Source organism: Delphinus delphis, chromosome 2 (assembly GCF_949987515.2).
Source record: "Delphinus delphis chromosome 2, mDelDel1.2, whole genome shotgun sequence".
In the NCBI taxonomy this organism is placed as follows: Eukaryota; Metazoa; Chordata; class Mammalia; order Artiodactyla; family Delphinidae; genus Delphinus; species Delphinus delphis.
Genome location: NC_082684.1, coordinates 29911487 through 29929962, shown reverse-complemented (window position 1 = coordinate 29929962; position 18476 = coordinate 29911487). Strand labels below are relative to the sequence as shown.

The 18476-nt window shown below is 47.5% G+C and overlaps 1 protein-coding gene across 3 annotated transcripts in view; it reads right to left on the bottom strand.

Annotated features, from left to right (window-relative positions):
• The window catches only part of DPF3 (double PHD fingers 3), a 254722-nt gene extending 238305 nt beyond the window's left edge, over positions 1-16417 (bottom strand). For all 3 annotated transcript variants that reach the window (XR_009518321.1, XR_009518320.1, XM_060004289.1), the window contains exon 1: positions 16304-16417. Coding sequence is in view for 1 of the 3 variants with exons in the window: in XM_060004289.1 (XP_059860272.1) it covers positions 16304-16335 (32 nt within the window). In the remaining 2 variants the exon portion in view is untranslated. The remainder of the gene's footprint in view (positions 1-16303) is intronic.
• Between the last annotated feature and the right edge of the window lie 2059 nt (positions 16418-18476).

Here is an 18476-nt window from a genome sequence, read left to right as displayed (position 1 = left end):
GAAGCAGGAGCCAGGCGTTCAATCACATGACGGTTCACCTCAATGTGTTGTGTTTCTGCAGCTGTGACATTCTCGTTCTTTCTCAGAAGGACCCAATATCAGCACCGATTCAGTGGCATGCAATAACCTGAACTCCCGGACAAAGCATCCCGTAGCTAAATCTCTCTCAAAGTCTCTTCTAGCACATTTGTTCTAAGAGTTACTAATAATAATGCCATCAAGTTCTAGAGTGTCTTTCTTCTAAGAAAATCAGAGCTTCTCCTACTTATTATCTTATATTCCTTAAGAGGCCACTGTGGGAAAAATCAGCTAGTGTGACTGCATTTTACAGATAGAAAAATGGGGTCACTGCCAACGTCTATTACGAGGATAAGAAGCACCAACTCTTCTAAGCACTGTACGTATATTAACTTGTTTAATTCTTCCAACAACCCTCTAAAGGCAGAAACCATCTCTCGCACTTCGCAGAGGAGAAATTTGAGGCACAGAGGGGTTAGGAATCCTGCCCATGGTCATGGGGCTTGGATGTGAACCCACTCTCTCCAGCTCTAGAGCCCATAGCCAAGCTGTAAGCCACATGGCACTGCTCGCCACCCTCTCACTCCCTAGGATGGGCATCTGAGCTCTCAAAGAGTTTGAGGCTCCAAAGAACCTGAGGACTGGGGTAACACCAGCCTCCCCCTGAAAGCTAGCTCCCTGGGGCCCAGGCCTTCCGGCAGGAGGAAATAAACATTAGGTAAGCAGCTTGGATGGGTAACGGGGTGCCTGGGTGCCTGGGTGGGAGTGGAGAGGCATTACCTTCAGAGTAAACCACTTCCATCCTCCCAGGAAGAAACACAGTCTTAGAGACCTGTAGCCTCACTGCCTGCGCCCCGTCCCACACTCCCACCTCACTCCCTGCAAACCCCACTCCCATGTGAACCATGAAACCAATCCTCGGGGCACCAGCCTTTGACTGCACTACGAGGGTCAGCATTTATGTTTTCTTCCCTAGACTGGAGGGTCAGCATTTATGTTTTCTTCCCTAGACTGGATTTGTGTATTTTATTTATAACCATGTATGGGTTGTGATCACTGTTGCTTTTGTTGAAGAAAGGGGGTGGTGATTAAAGTATAGAAAGGGGGAAAGACCTTTAGATCCAGCACTGGGACAGGCTTTATCCTACAATCCTGCACCACTTGGCAAATGTGCCCAAGCAGCTGGCCAGGGCTGTCCTGTACCCGATGGGATGGATGGCTCATCCAGGGCAAGCCCCCAAGGGTCCCCCTCACCCTCACCCCCTCTGGGAGGTGCCCTGGGAAAGACCCAGAACATATAACCAAGGAAACCAAGAATCAGTGAGAGGGAGTCTCTGGAGGTGGACATCTTCCCTGCTGAGGGACACAGGATGACAACCCCTACCTCCCCCTGGAGTCTCTCTTTTGGCCTCTGAGGTGTTCAAGTTCTTCCTGAGAATTGGCTGCCAAACTGGGGCTCCACTCAGAGCTACCTGGCCCCAGGCTATTTCATTTTTTACCTTCTGTTCATAGACCCCTCCCACTCCCGTCCAGCCACATGGATCCATTTGCTATCACCCACACATCCCTTCCTACCTGGCCCTCCCACCACCACCCCAAAGGAAGAGGGTTCTCTAAGGAATTACTCAAATGCTTCCCAAATCCTTGTTCACATCCCTTTCATGCCTGAACTTCTCCATCCTCAGCCTCCACCACTCCTGAGCCTGACCAGATCCCACTTTCCTTCCAAACTCAGCTCCAAGCCACCTCCTCCCTGAAACCTCTGGCATACCCACCGTGGGACCGCTTTCTCTCTTCCAATTTCACAGACCCCTCGGGGGCTGGACCGCTCACAGAGCGCAGTTAATCCCACCATGTAACCTCACGCACTCTGTTTCTTCTCCACGGCTTCTTCTCACCTGTTTGCTGTGTGCAAGCTTTGCCTTTTCCTCCTTCTCTCTCCCTGCTCCCACATAGATAAGATAGAGTGTGCCCTCCTGGGGACTAGGCAGAATACTCTTCCCTTCCTTTTGTGCCTCTTCAATGCTTTTTTTTTTTTTTTTTTTTTGCAGTACGCGGACCTCTCACTGTTGTGGCCTCTCGCGTTGCGGAGCACAGGCTCTGGACGCGCAGGCTCAGCGGCCATGGCTCACGGGCCCAGCCGCTCCGCGGCACGTGGGATCTTCCCGGACCGGGGCACGAACCCATGTCCCCTGCATCATCAGGCGGACTCTCAACCACTGGGCCACCAGGGAAGCCCTCTTCAATGCTTTTTGATCAAGGTGCGATGCATGAGGAAAGGAGAAAGATGTCAACAGGGCACAGATGAAGGGGACAAGGTCAGAACGAAACCAAGGCTGGAGGTGCAAACCTTGATATGAAGCATTAAGTGGATTATTCCTCTATCTAGGGCTCACAGAGCATTGGGGAGGTTTAGATCTGAGTCAAGGAATGAAATAAGAAGCAGAAAGTAAAAGAAAAGAGTAACCAGTGGGCTTTTCCTTCCTGGGGATTTGAAAAGCTACAATAGAGCCTGAAGCAGAGATGCCAGGAGGTTGGACTGCCCAAGGCTGCCAGCTCTGGGTCTTGGAGAAAGGTGGGGACATTTCAGAGCTTTTATATTGTCCAGACCAGTTCATCTGCGTCACAAAGGAGACAGGAACTCCTGGCAACACTGGGCAATGATAGAGATGGTTGCATCCATCAGAGCTTCTTTTGGCCTGTATTTCTCAGGAAGCTGAACACATTGTAGGCAGATAATGGGTGAACATAAATGATCACCAGAAGAGGGACCTATATAATTGGGTCTCTCAGTTAGGCAGAGCACCAAATAATAAAAGAATCCTATTGCTCCAAGGATATCAAGAGCTAGCTCCATCTCAGAAAGGTTCCTACATTCAGACCCACGAACCAGTCAGGCTCTATCCCTCCCCCATGCTGACTGGGATCTCCAGCCCCTGAGACAGCAAACAATGCCCCCTGGTGTGCTATGGACCAGGGAACTATGGGAAATTTCTGAATTTCATAGAACTCCGTAGATCAGTGTTCATCTCAGCTACCCTGTGCATAACTGACCTAAAATCGAATGATCCAAACCTGTTTCCCATCCCCCAGAGATGTGTGTAATTAGATAAAATGAGGACAGAATATGTATAAGTATCTGTTATACTGGGATGGCTGCCCAGAAAGGAAATGAGCACCAGGAACCGGATGGCCCCATGTGCACCCTCTGTACTGAAGGGCTATACCCGGGACTGAAGGAGAGTTAACTTCCAGAGTAGGTGCTGGTGCAGTATGAACCTCTCTGAATTCACAAACACTTTGGTACAACCCTGCTCCTCCAGCCTATACTTCGTGCACCATCAGCACTTTTTCTAGCTCTCCACGTTGAAGGATGTCTAGTGGACGAGAATCTGAGTTAAAACTTGACTTGAATAGCCTGTCTCCACCTTCCTTCTGACACAGAAAGGCCTCTCCAGTGTGGCACCTTCCTCCACATGGTCCCAACACTGAATGTTCTGGAGGGTCGAAAAGCAGCAAGAGGACATGCAAAAGTTATGAGGATAGAGATTTCTCTCTCTCTCAATATGAAGAATAAAGGTCCTCACATGATCCCCAGGACATCATTTTTTGTTTCATTGTCACATGAATTTACCTGCACTGAACATGGGTGGGAGAGAGTCATAGGGAAAGTTATATCTATGTAGGCATTATGAAAGTATAGGAAATTCTGTCAAAGAATATCTATCTGAAAACAGTGACTGGGCCACAGTTACCTCCAAAGCTCAGTAGGACAGGCAACAGACTCTCACCAGATCCCAACTTTGGGTTAAACCATTATAGTACCTGTACCTTCTGGTCTCTTCCACCTTAAAAACCCATAAAAGTCCTCAGGTATACCAAAGGCTAAAGGAAATCCCATACACAGCTGAGCATATAGTAGGCACTTAGTAAAAGTGTGGTTGATTTATCAGTGGCTAGTCACAAGCCCTGGGTTACTTAGTCCCTGAAAGAGGACAGAGCAAAAAGACTTGCCTTTAATTCCCAAGACCAAAGGGAAGGAAAGCCAAGTTTTTCAGATCCACAAGGATGAAGTGGTAAAGAGACAACGGGCTAGAATAAATGACGCTGACAATCATCACAGCCTCACACGCTACACGCAAGCAGGGCAAGCTTGTGCCTATTTTCCGACTACTGAAACTGTAGAATTGGGGGAAAGGAATTCTGCTGCCTTTTCCAAACTCCTGCCAGGGAGAGAATGAGAAACAAGTGGACTCTAAAGAGCTAGAAGCAAATTAGGTGGGAAGAGCCTGCTGGCTTCATTTGCTCAGTTACTCCACACACATTTATTAAGTGCCTGCTATGCTAGATCCTATAGGGATAGAAAAGCACAGGCAGCCACCCTTCCAGTCTTCCAAGGCCTTACATTCTAACCAACCAGCGTTAAGTATTTCAGTGGCGGGGAGAGAAGAGTATGCTTGGGACTATGGGGCCAAGGACAGGGGTGGCCAATTCTACCTGAGGGCCAGCAAGGGCTTTGCCAGGGAAGAGGGGACTTTGAAGTGTCTGGAAGATGAGCAAGTAGATGTTCGTCATGTGCCTCTGGGGCAGGATAGGGCTGAGGAGCCACAAGCAGTTTGGTAAGACTATAGGGGAAGTGGGAATGGTGCCACCTGTCTGAGCAGGGATACAGAAGCATCCTTTCACGGTAACAAGTTCACCCACATCGCTCATTCTAAGGTTCTTAACCTGGAGCCCATGTACCTCTAGCCCATCTGCTGATGGGCTCCTCCAAGTCTGTGAACCCCATAAAACCATAGGCATATGTTCACACCTATCTGCATTTTTTCTGGGGAGATGATCCAGAACTTCCATAGGATTCTCAAAAGGGCCTGTAATTGCCAAGGAAAAGTGAAAAAGAAACACTCAATAGGACATTGAGTTGCCTGAACACCAAACTGTGATGTTTAGTACCTGACATATCATAGGTTTTCAGAATTAGCAGAGCTCAAGGGATGAATACAAGGAGATGGGAAGAAATCGCCATTTTCATCACCGAAACAAACATTGTGTGCACAGACATTCGTGTGCCAGTCAGTGGGCTAGATTTTACAAACCAATACCTCTTAACATAAAGGCACATGGAAAAATATCTTCTCAATTTCCTGTTCACAGGATTGCAAAGCCAAGTCCCTAAATGTGGATACAAGTCACCCAGGGCAAATCACTGCAATCCCAGATCAGGCTCAAACTTTAGTTGGCAGTTGCCTAGCAACGAATAACCCTGAAGACACATCACCAAATAGAGATGCCAAAAGGGCATTCTGTGGACAAGCTGGTTCTGAAAACTAGCCCCCGCGCAAGTTTGTCTTCCAGGCCTCTCTGGGACTGTTGGGGGAAGAAGCAGACTTTGCAGCCAAAAGGAAGCTGGAAGAGGGGGTGGAAGGTGTTCAGATGGTGGTGTGTAACAAGTGGGCACAGAAACAGGGAACCGAGGGCTGAGGAAGCAGGCAGCCTCAAATAGAGAAGGCAATTGGTGCCTCTGCAGGTCCTCTTTCAGACCGTACCTACAATTACTCTTCTGAGCAGTTGCTGAGCAAATCCCAGCCATATCTAAAGGTGCAGAAAGTGGCAGGAAGACTTGACTGCACCTACATCCAGCCCTGCCCTGAAGTCATCATCCTCTAGCAGTTCCACTGAACTACGTCAGTTTGGGGTGAGCAAGATGACAGACCTCCAGACCCAGGGAGCAGTTTTTATCCAGCTCTCCAGGGCAGCTCGCTCCCTTACAGAGGCAGCAAGCATCAAAGAGGCAAAGAGACCTCACTTTCTAAAATTCAGATTTTTTTGTTTTTTCTTTAATGAAAAGCTCAGAAACTCCTTCTGCTGAGGCAGGTGAGACTGGGATTCCTAAGACCAAAGTTCTAATCCAAATCATGGCACAGGCCAACACTAGGCACCTCTCCCTGCACAATGGTAGAAAGCTTGGGAAGAAAGCTTGGGCCTTCTTCAGAACCCGTTCTCCTGGAAGGTCTTGGGGGCCAGGGGGAAGGGGCAAACAAATATATATCAGTCAGGAAGCGACTCAGGAAGAACAAATGCGGAAGTCAAACAACAACAAATAAGGCGGATATAAATCCAGATAAAATATTAAAATCATTAAAGGGCTGCTGCTCCCTGAAGATTGGGAAAAATGAAGAGAGTTAATTAAAAGCAATCTCCATGCACTGCTGAGCCAGCCGGCCCTGATAAATCAACAGCTGGGGCTTCTGTGGAGGGCAGTCAGGGGGCTTCAGGAGTGGGGTGCGGGGGTGGGGGCTGCCGGCCGGGGGGGGGGCTGCTGCAGAGATGGCAGTGACGTCCAGTTGAACACAGTGACTTAAGTTTCGTGTCTTATTAAATATTTTATGACCACTGAATAAAGCTGTTCTTCCAAGCGGGGAGAAAATGATCATTCGGGTGAACAAAAAGTGAGGAAGATAAGGGTGAAGAGGTATTTTTTGTTTGATTCAAGACTTACTTGGGACCATGATGTCAGCATCTCTGATCTTGCCTCAGATGCAGAGGCTTTTGTTTCTTCTCTCTACCTGATCTGCACAGGTAGATGCCTCTTCTAAATTCTCTCTGCAAAACCCTGGGCTATGTTTGTTTTGGGGGTTGGGGGAAGCAGTGCAAAGTCAGGGAAAGAAATGAAGAGGAAGAGGAGATAAAAAAGACCTTCAAAATTCTCATTGTTGATCCAAGCCAGACTTTTAGCGCAAAACTAAAAGGTCAGTGGAAATTGTGGGAACTTTCTTTTTTTTTTCTTTCTTGCTTTCTCTTTCTTTTTCCTCCTTTCTTTCTCTACTTCCTTCCTTCCCCCTTTTCTCTGCAGTCAGATAAAGTTTCTGTTCTTCATTTTAAACAAAAAAGAGCTCAGAACTTTGGGGGCCAATCTAAGTTAAAAAAAAAAACCAGCAATTTTAGTGTATTACAAAAACGGCCCTTCTCTATTCTAAGGGAACCCTCCAGTTCTTCCTTGATGGAAATATAATCAAGAGAAATGATTAGGAGAAAGTGGGTTTTTTTTCCCTCCATAGAATTGGGATTGGAAGGGGGTGTGTGCATGGGGAAACATAAGGAATTATGCATTTGGATATGCATTTTAATTAGGTGGACAGAAGCAGCCGCCTGTTAATTTTTCTTGCTTGTTTCCACTTAGCATTCATCACAGGCAAAACCACCATAGAGCACTCCCACGATAATAGATGGTTCTGCATTGGCTAAGTCCTCAGGGAAAATAATTAGCAGGAGAGAATATATTCTCTCCACTTCAACTACCCCAACCACCCTGCCCTCCCCCACCTCCAGCACCACATTGCCTCCGCCCTCCCCCCAACCCCACAACTGACAGTGGTTTCACTAGAAGCCTAAGGGAGCAGTCCGCCTCGTGGTTTACAAGCACTTACTTTGCCCTGCCAAAGAACAAGGGTCTGGAAGGAGAAACGGACTGGAGGCCTTCATTGGAGTGGAAGCTCCTAGATACAGGGAGGGAGGCTCTATGCCGCTTAGCTGCGAGGGGCAGGCTCGCAATCAGAATTGGCCAGGACAGGATGAAAAAAGCTCCAAAGAGAGTGAGACAGTTCTCCCTGAGCTCAACTAGCAGCAAACAGAGATATGTAAAGAGTCCTTGGTTGAGGATAATGGGAGTAGGGATGACGTTTCTCATTTAATTTGCTTTTATAAAGTACAGGAATGCTGTGGGTTTGCAGCAAGCTTGGATCTGAAGCATTTCCAAGGCTGGCAAATAACTCTGTCATTCTGATATTTGACCCTCGCCACGATGCTGTCCATAGTCTACTCTTGTATAAAGAATCAATTCTTGCCGCTGACCCCCTATGTCAACAGCACACCCTCCTTGCTCACAAGCAGATTTAAACCCCAGCCCCCCTGTCACCCCCTCTCCCTCCCTGGAGTCTTCTTGATAGAAGGAGGAGCCAGAGACGGGCTGATGACAGGAGCCCAAGTTCCAGGAGAGCACTCCCTCTGCCCGCCAGCGTCTGATTCCTCTGATCACGGGTGGACTCAGTACAGGGCTGACAGTGGGAAATGAAATGAGGACTTCCCTTGAGCTCATATTCTCACCTATTTCAAACCCAGACAATGTAAAAAAGCCCACTGAGATCCCAGGGCTATTTACACACAGCTGGACGAGTGAGGCTTTGCATTTACTGAGAAACAATGATTAGATATGATATGTAATGCCAGGATCTTTTCGTTTATTTTAGTTTTAATATAGTAATGTTTATGAGACATTGCTGACTCTCTGAGAAGGCCTCAGTTAGCTACGAGAAACTTTGCAGTTCTAGTAACACCTCACATTTGTACTTTACACCTTCTGAAATGTTTTCACAACCATTATTTCATCTGGGCCCCTTGCAGGGGGTAAGCAGGGCTGGGTACAGGGAAAGGAAGCGAAAGGAGATACAAGCCCTTCTCACCTTATGAAAAAATAGGCCAGATTTGCTACCTCTTGACTTTCAAGCTGTCCTGTCATCCCAGGTGCTCCTTCCACCTGAACCCCTGTTGCCAGATGAAACCTCCACTCTGCCTAGGAAACCCTCACTCCAAGTCTCACCAGGTAACTACTACTGCTGCAGCTTCTGGAGCCCCCCCCAAACCCAAACCCTGGCCCCCACAGGGAGCCACTGCTCTCAAAGGGTTGGGGTTAGGGGGACAAAGTGAAGGCAATCCTTGTGGCTGGGGATGAGAGAAGTGAGTCTCTGGGTTCCCAGGGCATTTACCCCTCCTCCCCAAAACAGTGGTTGTTCCACGGGGGAGGGGGGTAAAAAGGTTGAATTCTATGATACTATCAGTATTTTTTTTTTTAAGTTTACAAGGAGGGAGTCGCCTGTACTATCTAGAAATGTACTCCCTGGGTTTTAATAAGTCTAAAAATGAAGGGGGACCTAAGCACATACCCAAAAGAACTGAAAGCAGGGACTCAAATAGCTACTTACATACCCATGTTCATAGCAGTATTATTCACAATAGCCAAAAGGTGGAAACAACCCAAGTGCCCATCATTGGATGAGCAGATAAACAAAATAAGGCATATACATACAATAGAATATTATTCAGCCATAAAAAGGAAGGAAATTCTGACACAGGCTGTAACAAAGCTGAACCTTAAGGACATTATGCTAAGCTAAATAAGCCAGTCACAAAAGGACAAATATTGTATAATTCCATTTATATGAGGTGCTTAGAAGAGGCAAATTTATAGAGACAGAAAGTAGAACGGTGGTTAGCAGGGACTGGAATGGGGGCGGGAGGAGGATGAGGGGTTATTGTTTAATGGGTACAGAGTTTGTTTAGGACGATTTTTTAAATTCTGGAAACGGATAGTATGGATGGTTGCAGGACATTATAAATGTACTTAATGCCAGTGAACTGACACTTAAAATGGTTAAAATGGCACATCTACATGTCATATATGCTAAATATAAATGTTAAGTGCATTTTACCACTAGTAGTAAAAAAATTTAAGGGGCTGCCTCTGTATGCTGGAGGTCAGGGTGACCATTTTGTTTTGTTTTTCTTTCATTTTATCTCTCACAATTTAGGCTTTTATGAATTCTGATAGGCTTTACAACCCCTCTTCCTCCTTTAGACTTGTAGCAAATTGCCAAGGGAGCTTCCAAACAAAGGAAAGCCTGATAATAACACCTCCAGAAGAATCTGGGATGTTCTGGAGGCATGTCACTGAATGAGAGGCAGTGAATTCCAGTTTAGACACTGCTAATATCCACTTGGGTATGGCCAGACTCTGTGTGTCTGCTAGACACCTCCATTTCCTCAGCAGTTATCACGGGATACAACAGAGGAAGCTCACTGAGACATCAGTACAGGCCCACATGCTTCGGCTCACTGAACAGTCAGGTAACTGCAGCTGCCCAGATGGAAGTGAAATAAGCACTTTATTTACATGTTAATTGGGATGGGTGCCGTGGTAGAGGGGAGAGCTGTTCCAAGGAGACTGTAGATAAATGAAATCCAGAGAAGAAAAATCTTTTGCTTGGTTCCCTGTCTCCCTCCATACATTTAAAGAAAAGAGGAAGAAAAAGATAGATGTTCTCAATAATTCCAGTCTTTTGCACAACCAAAAACTTTATCTGAGTGCTTGTAAACAACAAAATAGGCTAGTTTTCCCACTTCTCTTTCCATCCTCTAGTTGGAGTGCTAATGAGAAGAAAAGTGTTCAAAAGGGATAATCAGAAGAAAAGTCCACATTTTAAACGGGCCACCACCTGGTCCTCAGGCTTGGGCCCTGAGAAGGGAGAGATTAGAACCCCAAATGGTAGCATAATGTGGCAAGACTGGATCAGAGAAGATGAAACTACGGAAGAGTCTACCAGTCTTAACTCCCCTTTAGAGCCACACTTTAAAAACAAGGAAGGGGACCTCCCTGGTGGCGCAGTGGTTAAGAATCTGCCTGCTAATGCAGGGGACATGGGTTCGAGCCCTGCTCAGGGAAGATCCCACATGCCGGGGAGCAACTGAGCCTGTGCACCACAACCACTAAGCCTGTGCTCTAGAGCCCGTGAGCCACAACTACGGAGCCTGCGCATCTGGAGCCTGTGCTCCGCAACAAGAGAGGCTGCGACAGTGAGAGGCCTGTGCACGGCGATGAAGAGCGGCCCCCGCTCGCCACAACTAGAGAAAGTCCTCGCACAGAAACGAAGACCCAGCACAGCCAAAAATAAATATAAATAAATAAATTTTTTAAAAAAAGAAAACTTTGGAACTTGCAGTAGATCATAATATCAGTCTCTGTTGCTGTTAAACAATCATCTTTTCAAAGTTCCAGACCACACAGTGGTTTTATCCACTTACCTATCCTCTCCCCACCCCCACCCCAGGCCACTCTTTTATCTTTTCTTGTTAAATACCTACATGTTTAAAGATTATTTAAAGCTAGGGTCATGCTTACATAGGCCCCTGCTGGAAAACCCTGGCTGGGCAAAAACTATTTCAGTGGTTGTGGCACTTCTGTGGCCAGGAGCTTGCCACATTGGGCTACATTTGTCTTCTAGTGACTTTCAGAACACTCAGAAACCACAAAAGTTACTTTGCAGAGGTTGGGATAATAAACAGGACTGGATTCTGGTGCCTTTTTATGACCCACCCCCAGCACCACTACAATCAGCATGGCTGCACTTTCAAAACTGAAACATCAGCCTCAGTTTCCTTTCTTTTCCCGGCACAGGCTCAAAACAAAGCCTGTTGACGGTGGCATTTTATTTTTTGCCTTGATCTGAGCAGATGGCTCTGGAACAGCTTTAGACATTACAGTGTTTCTCAGATGTACCTAAATTTCAGCTACCTGCATGATTCCAAAAAGACAAAGGAGGATAAGGAGTCTCCAATTAAGTTGCCTCTGAATTCCTGCCCACTTTATGGAACTGAGCAGCTCCCATTCAACTGGAGACCTCTGGATGTCTCCCAGGTGGTCTGCAGGTCCGGCAATTTTCAGAGGTTTAACCTGTGACAATGCCTTCATTTGGGTTCTGGCAGAAATTAATATCCTTTATGGGTATCTCATCCAAACCAGACATTCTTCCCACTGAAAAATAATGTGTGCTAACAAAGTTTGGAAATTTTAAGGATTTTTTTTCTCCAGTGGCAACCATAAGCAGATGCAGAAGGTGGTTCTTAGGCATCTGTCGGCTTAAAATGTCTGAGGGTCCTTTTTCATAAGGGGCTAAAATAATGCCCATAAAAAGCTGCAAGTTTGGGCTTCCCTGGTGGCGCAGTGGTTGGGAGTCCACCTGCCGATGCAGGGGACACGGGTTCGTGCCCCAGTCTGGGAAGATCCCACATGCCGCGGAGCGGCTGGGCCTGTGAGCCATGGCCGCTGAGCCTACGCGTCCGGAGCCTGTGCTCCGCAAGGGGAGAGGCCGCAACAGTGAGAGGCCCACGTACCACAAAAAAAAAAAAAAAAAAAAAAAGCTGCAAGTTCACAAATTCCCAACTGCAATGTTCCCCATTTAGTACCTACCCACGCCCCCCCACCCCAACAGAAAGAGCCAGAAGGAGATTAGAACCAGGAATGTGTCCCCCCTACACCATCCTCTCTGATATCTAAACTGAGTGCCACAGCAAGAGTGAGGTCTGGCTTCTAAGTGGCAACAATTACACAACTTTCACAGGCACAAAACCACTTTAGATTAGAATACACTGTCTCCAGATCATAGACTGTATAAAAAGATGAAGATCTGAGGTCCATCTATGCACATGACCAGCTGCTTGACCTTGGCTGAGTAAGTATATTTGCTTCTCCCAGAGCTGTGTCCTTAATAACAAAACAGAGATGTAAAATCATGCCTACAAGCAAGGGAAACTCCTTACAAAAAAGTTTCAATACAATTACGTATATGTATGTTCACATGTTACAAGCATGACCAAATAGTTTTCTGCTCTCATTATTTATAAACAAATAGTTTCTTGGGGTAAATCCCTATTGGCTTATATGGAATAATTAAATAATAGTAACTGTTACTCTTTTCTAAGCAGGCAATTAGTATAATAGATATATACGTGCATAATCCAGTCTGGCAGAAGGTGGCAGACATTCCCAGTTAAGTGCATACAAACCAGGGTTTTGATAATTTAATAAAAGAGTAAGTTGTTTAAACTGTTGATAGCAGATTTGGGGGAGGCTGGCTAACCTGAAGTAGAATATCAAATAAGATTAGAATCTATATTAAAAGCAAAAACAAAAAAAGAATATAGCAGGGCAAAAAAAAAAAAAGCTTTATGTTTCCTAGGTATGTAGAAATCAACCAGAATACGATAGGTAATGTGGCGGACTTACACATAGACCTTTATCAAATTCATATTTATGTTACCTATATAACATGGCCTTTTACTTCACTACATGGCCCTTATCTTGCATGTACATGTAAGAAATAAGGGTGACTCACACATCTAGGCTCAGACAATGTAGCTGCTAAATTAAATAATGTGCAATACCTATTTACACATCATACATGTCTATCGATGCTTTTAAATTCTATCAGCCCAGATGTGACTGCTTGGTTGTGGAGCCACCTGCCGTGTCCCCTTTGTGATCTGATCAGTCCAGGCGGCTCCTGTTTCTGCCTCTAACACCCTATTGGGCAGTAATAAGATGTTAAAGGCGACAACAGACAGAAAAGCCAGGCTGTCAGCTTCAGAGAGGACGGGGGTGAAGGGTACAAGGAGGAGGAATAAGAAAGGGAGTTGAGGGGAGATCAAAGACAGGCAGGAAGAAAGCTAAACTGCTGAGAGAGGAGATGTGGCTCCAGGAGCTTGGGGCCCTACAGAAGACCCCAAAGCAATGAGATTCAAATTGTGCCATCCAGTTACTCAAGCTATTGAATTATTGAATGTCCCGCGTGGAAAAAGCTAGTGTGATGAAAAATGGTCTACACTCAGCATAGGCAGAGCCCTACAAAGATGTTGCATGAAACCTGGGCTTGTTTCTTCCCAGAACATTACCTACCACCACTTTATCCCCCAATCCTAGAGGAAACCTTTGTGTGACCAGTTTCTATAGGGGGCGTCCTTGGTGTTGGCCTTTTTTTTTTTTTTAAGGGAAGGGAGAGAAAGACTCAGAACGCACACAGAGAAAATGCTGATGTTGTTCAGCTCCGTTTCATTGTCAAGAGGGACACAGGAAGATAAAAACATAGCTCTCCAAACCTTTCTCCCTGCTCCCCTCCTCCCAGCACCCCCATCCATCCCTTCCGCTGGATGCGTCTCTGCGCTTTGTTCTAATTTAGCCCATGCATAATTTATTCACGTGTGTATTGTTTCCTGATCAGCAACTTCTAAAAACAAATGAAACATATAAAGGTGATCTATTAAACAAGTTGTTTTTAAAAATAAAGGCAGATGTTGTAGGTCTCGCTGTAACAACATGCGTGCTCCTACGTTAGCAGTTTAAAAACCTTCTACGGCGCAGGAGGCTCGGCTGGTCGGGGGTATTGTTTACACACCCTTACCGCCAGGGAAAGGGGTCGGGATGCAAAAAAATGAGCGGCTAATTATAAATGACCATTCAACTGCCACCTAGAAAAAGCAGGCTGGGGTGTTGTGTGTATGGCGACACAGAATTACAAATACATCACATTGCACCTGTTTCTAATTATACAAAGTACAAGTGTAATAATTCAGAACTAATTCCAATAATCAGCCCGCTTCTCTGTCCCTTTCCCCACTTCTAACCCCACCCCACACAGCCACTCTCCCCAAATACGCACCCTTCTGCGGTCCAAAAAGCAAAAATAAAAAACTGGAGCGGCAGGAATCAGTGTAGAGACCTTGCGCCCGCCCGCGCGTAAGCGGGCTCCCGGGTAATAACTAGGGTACCGCTTTCCCAGTAGGCAACAAACCTGGCGCACATGTGAAAATAGATTTCTCTAACTTGAGTTTACCAGGAGGCATCAGCCCCGCTACGCGTTTTCGGCTGGAAATGTGAAAACTCCAAATCGGCTGTGGGTTCGGTAAAAACTCACAGCATCAGCTGCGTGGCAGCGCTAGCGACGAGGAGAGGGGATGCGGCGAAGTTACGCCCGTTTATTCTGCCACAAAACATCTTCTTTCTTGGGTGAAACGCTGTACCGTTCAAGTGCAGCGTATCCTATCCGAGCTTCCGAGCGAGAACTGAAGCCGAGGGCTGCTCTGTAATCAGCCTCAGCTTCCAATGTCCTCTTAGCAGCGTTAATACATATACAGACATTTAAAACTCCGAGATCTGGGACATTCCTACCCCTTTCCCTTATTGCCAATAGGAGATAAGCTGGTGCAAACACCTCCCGTTCTCCCTGCGCGTTCCTTCGCGTTAAGAACCCCCTGCCGCCCTCCCGCCTCCCCGCGTGCGAACCTGGCTTTCAACTCCGAGGGGAGCCCCGGGTGCTGACGCGGATGCGCTAAGTTGAAAGAACCTGGGTGGGCATCCGCCACGCACCCGCGAGAATTCGGCACGAAACGGCCCCCACGCGCACCTCTCCCTCCCCTCTCCCGCGACTTCCAGCTGGGAAGTCCTAATCCCAGGCGCGCAGACCCACCCACCCACGCCGCGCCGAGAGAGGGAGCGCCCCTCTGCCAACATTACTGCCAATAGCACCCCTTTTAGAGAGACGCTAGTTTTCCGAAGCCACCCCCGGCTCCGCGATCGCGAGCGGACTTGGCGGCTTAACAGTTCCACCGACTGGAAGGAAGGAAGGAAGGAAGCCAGGATAAAAGGGAGGGGGAAGGAAGGCGAGCAGGAATTGGCTGTCGGACCCGCGGACTGGCCCCCGCGTGTCCTCTCCCAGCCCGCCCCCTCCGTCCCGGATCTGGGCGTCCGCTCAAAGTCTCCCGGCGGCGGCCAGAGGCACCTGCCCCTCGTCTGGCCGGGAGCAGACGCAGCCCGCTCAGGCGGGGAGCCCCAAGCTGCCTCTCGCCTGCCTCGGCTTTTCACCCGGGGGAGGCGAGAACACCATTCATAAGACCTGCAGCTTCCCGGTCTCCAAATCAACCCCAAGTTAACCCGAGTCGTTAATTTACTACAGCCAGCTCCCCCACAAACACACTCGGAGACACACCGGCGACCGCCCGAAGCGCCGTCACGCTCCGGGGGCTGCCCCGGCAGGAAAGCCCCGGGCAACCACCTGGGCCCCAGGGCTCCCGGGACCCGCTGCTCCCCCTGCGGTCCTCCCAACTCTGGAAGGTTTGCACAAACTCCCCGCAAGCGATCGGAAGGCGGAGAGCGTCTTGCAAACTCCGGAGCTGCAGCGGTCCGCTCACCCCGGCGGACCTAGCTGCGGGGCGGGGGCCGCGGGCTCCGGAGGCGCGGGGCTCAGCCAAGTGCACCCAGGCCACCCCAGCCCGGCGCTCGCCCCCAGCAGGGCCGCCCCCCGCGCCGCGCTCACCTCCCCGCGAAGCCGGGGGCTCAGGGGACCGTGCTGTCCCCGAGCTGCCCACGATCCCCTAGCTGTAGAGCGCTCGAGCGCCTGGCTTCCCTGCCGATAACCCCTCTCTCTCTGTCCGCCAATTTAGAAGAACACAGATGTGACAATTTTCTTCTTGTTAATTGCATCTCCTGACATTTCTGCGCGTTGAGGGAAAAAAAAAAAAAAAAAGATGAAGAAGTAAGAGCTGAAAGAAAAGAGAGAAGCCCCGCCGCGGCTGTAGGCGCCTGCAAGCGCAGTGCATAGGCAGCGCTCGGCCCGCAGAAGGCGCCTTTTTTTTTTTCAAATTGAAACCACGCGGAATATGTACATTTTTTAGTCTTACTTACGCTTTCAGGGGGTTGTGAATGACAGTCGCCATTTTGCTACAATGTAACAGAATATTGTCTGTCTCGGAGTTCTAAAGGTTTGCTCAGGGGAAGCGGAGAGCCAATCAGAGCACGGGATACCGGCCCGCCGGCCAATCGGCGCGGCTGGTCGCCAGGTGGGCGGGGCCTGCACGGTGGTAGTTATTAGGGGAGCTGTCAAAGCCCAGAGGTCACTCCCTTTTGTAGAGCCCGAGAGCAAGCAGGTCTTAAAGGGGCAGTACCGCGCGAGCAGCTTCTTTTTCGGATTGAGGAAAGTGGAGACGCACAGGAGAGTATTTTAGTTTGGTTTGAATCCCTACTTTCTAAATAACTGCAGAGAGTTGCGCTCCTGGACAGAAATGTTTAAGTCCTGGACAGAAATATTTAAGTATTGCCAACAAACCACTGAACCCCATTCATTAGCTTTTGGCTTTGCTGTTACGTTTTTAATCCCGCAAAGGGCAAATCCCCTTGTTCCCGTGCAAAAGTTGAAAGGCGGCCGTTTCGTCTAACAAATTACTACACGTGTCCTGCCGTTTGCTAATACTCTGGGTCCTGCGGCTTCTTAATATTCTCCTTCCCGAAGTGTCGTCTTTATCTCGGCCACCTTCCTCTCTTGGTTTCTTGAACTGCCGCCGCCGTTCCTGGCGACTCCAGAACAGCAACTCCCCTCCCCCTGCAATGTCTCAATGTCAGGCTCGCTCCCTCCTGCAGCCTGGGCTTTCGTTACGTAATGCGCGGTGGTAACTCTGGCGGTTCCCCACTACCACCTCTTCTGTTCTCGCACACACCAGAAACTTCTGAAATGGTCAGATTCCGGCTGGCTTGAGAGCTAACTGGGGCCTGAGGCTCTGACCTTTAGGCTTAGGGGAGGAGAGGTTTAAGGGAACTTTGGAAACGCTTTCTACCCCTAGGAAAGCGAGTAACTAGACAGAAGTTGTGGAACCTAGCCTGGGTGTTGCCAGGCTCTCTTTCGGGGAGTAGCACACGCGATTCTGGCGTCAACTTTAACTGATTAGATAGAAGGTGAAAAGAATTTGCTAATGAATAATCCGATGTGACCCAAAGCGTTCAGAGAGTCTCTGTCTGCTTCAAGTCAGTGCGAACGCCTCACTGGCGAACCCCTGACAAAATCAGGAGACCTCTGCGAAGCCAAGCTTCCACTGGGCAGCCTGTTAGGTCGGGGTGGATGAAATCGCACTAAATCATGAATAGGGGCCTCGTCAGTATACAGAAATCTGGCTACCATCCCAAAGTTGTTTAATCGGGTCAAATAGCTAAGATAGTGGGGGAGGAGTGAAAAGGGGGGAGAGGAGATACCAAATTGCCAGTTCTTCAAAGCTGTGCCCTCTCACTTCCTTTCTCAGTGTTCCCCTCAGAGCAATGGATAAAATAAAATAAAAATTTTTTTACGTTCCACAACTTTCCGAGTTCAACTCCATATACTATTAGAGTTACAGATAAACAGAACATGACTGAATCAGTATGTTTGTAAGACTTGACATTTTTAACCCCTTCTTTCTGCCTAGTTAATAGCAGAGTCAAGTTCTATAGATTGCTTTGTAACTTTTTTTTAACTGAAGTATAGTTGATTTACAATGTATTAATTTCTGCTGTACAGCAAAGTGATTCAGTTATACATATATATATATATACATTCTTTTTTATATTCTTTTCCATTATGGTTTATCATAGGATATTGAATATAGTTCCCTGTGCTATACAGTAGGACCTTGTTGTTTATCCATTCTATATATAATCGTTTACATCTGCATCTTACATCTGCTAACCCCAACCTCCCTGTGTAACTTCTTTGCACAGCATCTTGCAGTTTGAAAAAGTTATCCCCTTTAAGTTCAAAAAATCCTGTCCTTATTAATTTGTCAAGGGATTGGTTCAAAAGCTAATACTTTTCTGGGATGGGCCTTGACAACATTAAAAAGCAAGCACTGTTTTCTGACCCAAGAAGTATGAGTTTGAACTACCAGTCAGAACTCCCAAAGCCTCTTTGAGATATCAAAAGCACAGCAATTCAGATTAGAAGACAACAGTGCATTGTAATATACGCAGCTAGATAAATAAGCAGGAAAGGTAGTGCCTGCCCTGAACAAGGCTTACAATAGGAAAGGGAAGACAAATTTATATTACATATTAA